General features: G+C 36.2%; 1 protein-coding gene across 1 annotated transcript in view; it reads right to left on the reverse strand.

Moving 5' to 3' along the window:
• The window catches only part of DNAH8 (dynein, axonemal, heavy chain 8), a 125,934-nt gene extending 123,748 nt beyond the window's left edge, over positions 1–2,186 (reverse strand). The window contains exons 1-2 of the mRNA XM_010006149.1: positions 2,082–2,186; positions 163–352 (exon numbers count right to left, since the gene is read on the reverse strand). Of these exons, the coding sequence (XP_010004451.1) occupies positions 163–352; positions 2,082–2,186 (295 nt within the window). The remainder of the gene's footprint in view (positions 1–162; positions 353–2,081) is intronic.
• Between the last annotated feature and the right edge of the window lie 6,888 nt (positions 2,187–9,074).

Here is a 9,074-nt window from a genome sequence, read left to right on the forward strand (position 1 = left end):
TATAAGCCATTTGATTTTGGGTAAATATTAGGCAGGTAATTGATACATTTATTTTATCCTTGCAGAATGGGAGAAGTTCCTTACCTATATGCTACTGCCCTTAAATGGAAATTTGTAAGTAGAATTCCTTCATTTTGACTGTTTCCTGAATGCAGTGCTTACCTTCTAAAAATGAAAAGAATCTCTTAATTTTTTCCACGAAATTCTGTTTGTCTTTTGTATCTTGTTTGTTCTGACTTAAAGCACCCCAATTACTTGTTGTGAGGACAGCAGGAAGAAAGATGTTTTGTATGATACTCATTATACCATGTAGAAGTCCTTCAGTGGCATCCAGAACACCAAAGAATGTCTCCTGCATTGTAGAAGAATGACTGCTAGTAATGCAGTAAATTAGACTGGAAACAGTATCATAAAATCAGTGCATTTCTATATAAAGGTACTGTAATTTTCCAATGAAAACTTTGATTTATAGAGATAAAATATTTACAAAATACTGATACATACAATGTAACTCTAAGATACTGGTTTTAGCTAAAAAAAAAAAAAAAAAAAAAAAAAAAAAGAGTAAAGAAGGTTTTCTCTTATATTTAGGTTAAACCTCCTGTGTTCCAGTTTGTGACCATTGCCCCTTGTTCTGTCACTGAACACCACTGAGAAGAGTCTGGTCCCATCCTCCTGATACCCACCCTTTAGATATTTATAAGTATTAATAAGATCCCCCTCAGCCTTTTTTTCTTCAGGCTGAACACACCCAGCTCTCCCAGCCTTTCCTCATATGGTAGATGCTCCAGACTCCCAGTCATCTTAGTGGCCCTGTGCTGGACTCCTTCCAGTAGTTCCTTGTGCTTCATGAACTTGGGAGCCCAGAACTAGATACAATATTTCAGAAGGGGGCTCACCAGAGCAAAGTAGAGGTGGAGGACAACCTCTCTTAACCTGCTGGCCACACTCTTCTTAATGTACTCCAGGATGCCATTGGCCTTCGTAGCCACAAGGACACACTGCTGGCTCGTGGTCATCCTGTTGTCCACCAGGACTCCCAGGTCTTTTTCCAGAGCTGCTTTGTAGCAGGTCAGCCCCTAACTTGTACTGGTGCATGAGGTTATTCCTCTCTAGCTGCAGAACCTTACATTTGGCCGTGTTGAATCTCATGATGTTCTCTCTGCTCAACTATCCAGCCTGTCCAGGTCATGCTGGATGGTAGCACAGCTCTCGTGCATCAACAACTTTTCCCAGTTTTCTATTAGCAGGGAACTTGCTGAGGATACACTGTTCCCCCATGTAGCTCCATTGATGGGTATGCTGAACAAGACTTGCCTGACCCAGTACTGACCCTTGGGGAACACAAATAGCTACAGGCCTCAAACTTGACCCTGCACCATTGATCACAACCCTCTGAGCTCTTTCCCCCTTCACCTTCTCAGCTCTTGATTGGATGAAGTATTTCTAATATATAATATATAAAAATTATTAATGGATTTTCTGTCTGAAAAATCTGAAAGCATATTAACTAGATACATATATAGGACCAATTCTTATCAATTTATTGTCCCTTAAGCACTACCCGAGTATTATGATATGTAGCTATAAACAAGTATGAAGCCCATACTCATCTAATAATTTGTCTTACATAGTTGTAAAGCAGAAAAACTCATGCTACATTATTTACACAGAAAAAAGCACATTTCAGGCATTTAAAGAGACATCAGAGAAAAAGAAACAAGTGAACTTTTCTGCTCCTGGTATGTGCAATAAAGTCTACTCCATGAGTCCTCCTAGTTTAGAGACTTCCTAAAATGTACTTAGTGACATTAACCTCTTCAAAAACAGCAAGAAGAATGATATGAGAAATTAATCCAAATGCTGACTTCTTTAATAAGAGTCCTGTAAGACACTAGGTTTCACAAGATATCCTGAATATTTGCTGAAGGAACACAGCTATTCATTGACCACCCAAAAAAGAGAGTAAAGAGCATGACCTAGCTTAACATTCAAACAGCACAGTTACATGACAATAGTGAAACAAATAGTGAAACAAAGATTAGCTACTTTTAAAGTTTTTAAAGTATATGAGAGAATACCTCATGTATAGTTTTTTCATTTATAGGGCTGTCATTCTTAAAACGAATGAAAAATAAGCACCGCCCTACAAATCTCTCTGGTGTATTGTCCACATACAGTCGCATCACTCTATCATCTTTTGCAACTCCTGGAATTATCCGGCCACATTCTGAAAAAAAATGTCATAGGTGTCACTATTTTTAAAAGTAAGAGTATTATAAAATGGCTAAAATTAATACAGTAGGGGGAAAAAAAAAAAAATCAACATGGAAATAGTTTATTTTCTACTTCTGTGTGTAAGACAAGCAAAAACTGCAGAAACCGTGGCCATAATTAACCGTACAATTGAAATCTACACCAAACACATCATGTGTGTGTTACAGAGCAATTTTACAGCACTGAAAAGGGATTTTAATACATCATTCTAGGTCAACTTGCTGGGGACTGGGATACTTTGTTTATTTGCATTTACCCTGTTAAATGAGATGTCATGCCTAAGTGAGAAAATAGGGAATTTGAGATTCTCTCAGATCCTCTGTGGAGATAATCCTATGCAATTCTTACAAATAGGCAAGTTAACAGCATGTTCAGTGCTTAGAGAATCAATGATTTTAGACATTAAATGTCTGACAAGCATATGAAAACTAAAAATTTTAAAATATTTATAGAAAACGCAAATTCAGAGAAGTTTTATAAAAGTAATTTCTAATTAACTGGGGGCATAACTCCTGTAAGAAAAAGTTGCAACCACTTCAAGATTTCAGAAGAAGTTCTTATAACACTTCTTCCAAGAATGGCTGAAATGGACCAAATTTTTTCTCATAAGATTTTGTTCAGGGAAACATTAAACAAAAGTAACAGCAGAAGGCACTATTACGTCTGCCTGTATTAATACTGCTAATACTTTACCTACTCCTGGTGCCTCTCCTTCTTGGTAGAAAAATCTCAAAACTCTACTTCCTCCCTTGGCAAAAAAGGCATCAATGGCTTCCAACTGTTAAATTAAAAATGAATACTTGTTACACAAAATATTAAATTTTTATGTGCCTTCAAGACATGCAAAAATAATTCGACCATGCCACTGCTGACAGTTTTAGTGGCACTTCACGTTTAACCTCAAATACTGTGAGGAGTTACAAAACAACATAACAGATCTTTCAAATATTGTCTCAAGTACTGAACCCGCACACAAAGGTGGCCCACCTCTTCATAAATGTGTGTCAAATGGTTATGGTTTTATTCAGTAATACACAGACACTGGAGGTTATTCTGTCACTCAGAGAGACCTGTAAGTCTAAAGTATTAACTGGATGTAATTAATTTTAAAAGATTTAGAAACATACACAGATGATCTGCAAGACCTGACATACTCTGCTATGGCTATTCTATCCCTAAATGTAAAAGAATCCTTTGTAAAAAAGGAGTAGCATGACACATGAAGATGTCTTTCTGGAGATATGAATTGGCCACATTGGCTCCAAAACCTTTTCATTATGACAAAGATTTTGTTGCTCTCTGGAAGGACAGTGAGATCACATCATAAGGAGACCATGTTCCCCCCAAATTAGCTTGCTCTACCTGTTCATAAACTAACCCACCCTAATACACGATGGATCTCAAGATGGCCATTTTTATTTAGGGATGTTATACAAGATGCCTTGAGTAGCAAGGATGCAAATCTTTGAAACAAACACTGTTTGTGTATGGATTATCATTCTGAAGAACTCGCCTGAAATTATAGCTGGGGTTGCCAAAATCTGAATTTTTAAACTGCCATAGGCAATTTGTGTCTCCTAATTTAGCAGGAAGTGAACAAAACTCTGAGAAGCACTGAAAGAAGGTTTGGAGGAGATCAGAAGGTACTGATCACATAAAAATTCAGCTTCTTTCATAGTCTCTGTAGTTATCTGCAAGGATGACTAACTCAGCAAGATATGACTGGGCATTCAAACTGTCCAGCTGCAGGACTCAACCTTGGTAATGAGACCCCCTGTTTCCTTGTAATAAAATAAATAAATAAATAAATAAATAAATAAAGGTCCAGTGGAAAGCTAGCAAGTATGTCTAGAGATGCACCATCTGTTCAAATACAAAGCATATACCTCTAGATGTGGTATATTTCTTATATCCGCAACTTTTCCCCAAAATAAATAAATACAAAATCTGAATCAGAATGGTGATAGGAAAATGACTGATATCCAGGTGGACAGAATTTAAACACACTCTCTTGAGAAGACAATGTTATCCAAATATAAAATAAATAAAAGCAAGCCAGTTCTAGAAATGCATAATGCACCCACTTTATTAACAGGCATTAATGGGTTAAAACTGAGAAAAATTCCCCCCAAAAAAGAGTGAAAGAAAAATTGATAAAGTACTCAAAGGGCAATAACAAAAATCAAAAGAAGATTCGCTACTGCAAATAGTACTCCAACTTGAGAGAAAGAGTATGACAAACAGTAACTTTTGTGCTTCCGTAATTCTACACAGGAGGCAAGATGTGAGCTGTCCCTGTGGCTACTGCTTTTGCAAATAGCTTCTGGTTCAAGCCCATGTGGTACAAACACTGTGTGAACACAGATCCAGGCTAAGGCTTTAAAGGGTAAAACTTAAATTATGGATGTCAAAGACATGACAGGTATACAGGACTTTATTAACTGGTAATTTGTTGAAGGACAATGTTGATGCAGCCCCAGTAGACTAACCTGTTTATGAATAAACTAAAACTAGAAACTGGAAAATTTCTAACCATATGAAGTTTTCAGATGGTCCTGATGGCAGTAAACCCCCACACCATCCCCTCAAGCCAAAATTAAAGAAAATACCAGCTTAGGAACCCAAAGTTCCAAAGTCTAAATGAATCAAATTCAATGTAGAACAGCAGTTTTACATGAAGTCAGAATGATCTAAGACTATATACCATTTACCAACTGTAAAAAAATGAAATGTTAGTTGATTGACAACATTTCAAGCACCTCTATGTTGTGTAAGCATAAGAAGAAACAAGATTGTTCATGTACATCATATGATATATAAATACCAGTAAGCAAGCAATAAACAACATATTTGGATTGGGATTAAATTTGGCTTGTAACAAAACAGCTGAAGCTCTAACAACGTATTTGTTTGCTCAAAGACAACCTTATCTGGCTGAGTTTTGAATGCTAAGTCAAATTCTTCTAACAGAATAAAAAATAATATAATGCAATCAGAGAATTAAAGTTTAACTCCTCTTTGTTCAAGCACTTTGAAACATTGTGAAAGACAACATAAAAGACACACAAAAAAAATGAGCTTTCAGAAGTTCCAAAGGTTTTGGATCTACTCACTCTACAAACCCACTTTACCTCTTTTTTAAATATTCAAAAATTTTAAAAGCACTACAACTGGAAAATATTTACTGGGTCTTTCCAAATGCAATTACATGAGTTAAATGGTGCAAGACTAATCTTCCCTCTTATTACTAAGTAACACTCTTGAATTTCAAAGCATTCCTATGAAATTACACCTATTTTTGAAGAACCTTTGGTATTTCAGAGAGGACTACCTTAACAAATAGAGACTATTGTCTTTAGAATATAATAGTATACAAGATAGATGAAACCTTTTGGAACTAGTGGACATGACAAGAAGTCCTCAGGTCAAAATAACAGCACTAATTTTCCTTGAGGTCAGAAAGACCAAAACCCACAAACAAAAACCCAAGGAGTATTTGCAAATTCACCAGGAAATTAAGCTGAATTATTTAGTCGGTATTATCTTAGTTGATTGCTTTATTAATCGCATTTTCTGGCAGAAATAATATGAATCATGGATAACAGTTCATATCAAAAGGGCAATCTGCTACACACATTCATTAAGAACTGAAATAAAGAAATACATAGATCAGACTCACCGAAAGAGAATCCAAAATCATTTCTTCCACAGTTTTTAGGTCTAAACCTAGGCTCGTGCTGACAATTTCAAGTACGTATTTATAACAAGCATTAATTTGTGCTCTTCTCTCTTCTCTTGCTTTTTTGTACTGAGCCTAAAACATTACATGTCTTTCAAACTCAAAATACATTAAGTAATTGCAATGACTGTAAATGCTACTTAACTTGCAACTAACACTGAAATCTACTGTCTTGCATTATAAGACTGCATAACTGCCCCACTCTGTGAATACCTAATTTTTTGAGGATAACAAAAGAACAAAATATTATGAATTATTCTAAAATTCAAAGCCAATTCTGAGGATATGTCAATGAAAAGTAAATATCAAATATACTACAGTCACATTTTAATATATTTTTGTGCCATATTAACCGGTTCTATTTTTAACAAGAAATATTTATATTTATAATTTAATAATTTAATATAAAACTAAAATATCTAGAGTAGATAAATATTTGCAGGCACTAAGTCAGGTACAACTTTGCTTCAGTGTAAAGTATTCAGGTGTTATCTGCTACATCTTTCCTCTATTATTTTTAAATATTAAAACACTACAGATATTAAAAACAAAGACTCACTTTCTACCAGGAGCAATTTAATAAAAGATCTGAATATGAACAAAAAAGAAAGGAAAAAAATGGAAAAGAAAAAAGACATAACATAAACTGAATTGAACCACCTTAGCAAACAACCAGAAATCTATTTCAAGACCTATGGTTGAATACTAAACCTGTTTTTCTTTAAAAACTTCTTGGAAGGACAGACTTCTACTAGCCCTCCGGTAAAACCTCGATAGCTTTCGGGATGTAGCGCCAAGTGACTCTTGGGATGCGGAAAAGCTTATTTTTCCTCGAATACTGCGATTATCTTCTGGAACAGACCCGGAACTCTCCCCAGGAAGATTAGACCCAAAACTTTTTTTCTTTAACTTGTCCATTCTAAAATATAAACAAAACCAAACCAAAACAACAAAAAACCAAAACCAAACAACCACAAAAACAAAATACATACACACCAGAAAAAAACACAAAACAACACAAAACAAAAATCAAAAGCAACAACAAGAACAAAATGGCATTTATAATATGTTTCAGGTCTATCTTTTCAAGAAGGCCAGAAAGAAGAACAAGGTAGGGAATAAGAACATGAAAAAAGTGAGCACCTCAAAATTGAATTCCCATGCATATAAATTTACGAGTCGTATCAAGTCCTCTTGAAGTTCTTAAGGTAACAGACATTTATAGACATTTTAAAATAGATTACAATTGTCAAGCTGGAGATGATTACAGAAAGGGTTTTTTTTTTAAAAGTAATTTACCATATATTTATATTTTGTGAACAAGACTTGCATACACTTCCATACCAGGTCTTAAAGCATTCCTAACATAAGGACTTACATATTTATACAAATGCCCCACTATGCATAATATTCTTAACATACATAAGTGTTTGCAGAAGTAACACGAGATGGAGAGTGTTGGGTTGAATTTTTTTTTTTTTTCAGTGGAAAAACTTGAATTTAGCATCAGATGCCTTCAGCATAATGAAATGGACTTAGACTTTCTCTATATCTATGCCTAAACCCTGAAAAACCACAGTTTATAGACAGCAGATACAATTGTTAAACAAATTTCTCAGTCCATCTCATGCTGGCCAAGGATGAACAGGTTAATACTCCTACACAAAGATTTCTAAAATGGCCCAAAATAGAATATAGTCATGGCTGACTGCTACACATTAGGCTGTTATACAGAAGTGGCTCTTTCCTTTTCTTCTTCACTGGCACATAAGCCTAGGAATGGTTTGTCCTGTGAATTCCAATCCTGTAATTTAGGGCTACACAGAAGCATTTAAATCCTCTCTCTCCATCTTTTCCTGTTCTGGGGCATACTCACATACTCACTCATTTGAATATGCTGGCTGCCATCAATCCACTCAGTATATCTTAACACTCATAAATATATAGAGAATATATAATTATTTGTTCAGTGCACTCAAATCTACACATGGTTTGAGCAACTAATTTTAAGGCACTGTAATAATCTCTAGAGTGATATCTAGAGTTCTTACCTTGTGTCTAATTTTTCCTCTAAAAATAGTTTATTCAGTTTCACAGGGATGTTATAATGAAGAAATACTATACATAACAAATGTTAAATATGCCATGAAGTTCATACCCAGGATAACAGGTAAAACCAACAACAACAAAAAAGCATGGCAATTGTTACTCTATTCAGAGTAGTATTACTATACAAATTAACTATCAAGAATTACTAAGTAGTTCTTGCAAAGCCGTAGGGCAGCCAACCACACGTGTAACTATGTTACATGCTTCCCATGGTTCGGGGAAACACAACAAAACAAACTAACTAAAAAAATAAATAAATTAAAAAGTAAAATACTCATCAATTCATTTCTTTCCTTCACAATTGCCTGACTGGGCTAGTTATCTACAAGGTTTGCAGCGGTTCTTTCCTCCTCGATACTCAGGTGGAATATGTCGGATGCTAATTTCCTCGTCTTTTAACTGGTCCTCTTTAACTTGGACAGTGAAGTTGATACTTTCCCCCAAAGCTCAAGTTAAGAGAGGTGGGGTTCTCAGAGCTTTCTTCTCCGAGTTATCTTTAAAACTAAAGACTGCATGGTTTGCTGGCATCCTCCCTGGCTCTCCGAGCACCTGTCTGGCGGCTCAGCTAAAATGTTCACACTTTTCAAAAACCAGCAGGAACTCCAGCTGCCTACCTATCCGAGTTGTAACTGCTCGTGTGCTTTTATAGCTTCCTTTCCTCCTCACCGGGGCGCCCCAAACCTCGCCTACAGGACTTGTTCACGCAAGAAAAGTAAGTCTGCTTTTCGGCAGGTTAAGAGGATGAAGCGATGAAAGAAAGGAAAAGCGGAGGATTCCCAAGCAGAACAGCACAAGGAACACTGATTTCTGGCTCTCTTCTGAAAAGCTAACGCGCCTTAACCGGCACCGTGGCACTGGCAGAGAGACGCAGGCAAGAAGGCTCACTGACCTGGCTGGAGCGGTGCCTCACGACGCGGGGAGAGGGGAGAGGGGAGCAACCCCCGCCCCA

The sequence above is a fragment of the Chaetura pelagica genome, unplaced genomic scaffold (genome assembly GCF_000747805.2).
Source record: "Chaetura pelagica isolate M959 unplaced genomic scaffold, ChaPel_1.0 scaffold271, whole genome shotgun sequence".
Taxonomy (NCBI): domain Eukaryota; kingdom Metazoa; phylum Chordata; class Aves; order Apodiformes; family Apodidae; genus Chaetura; species Chaetura pelagica.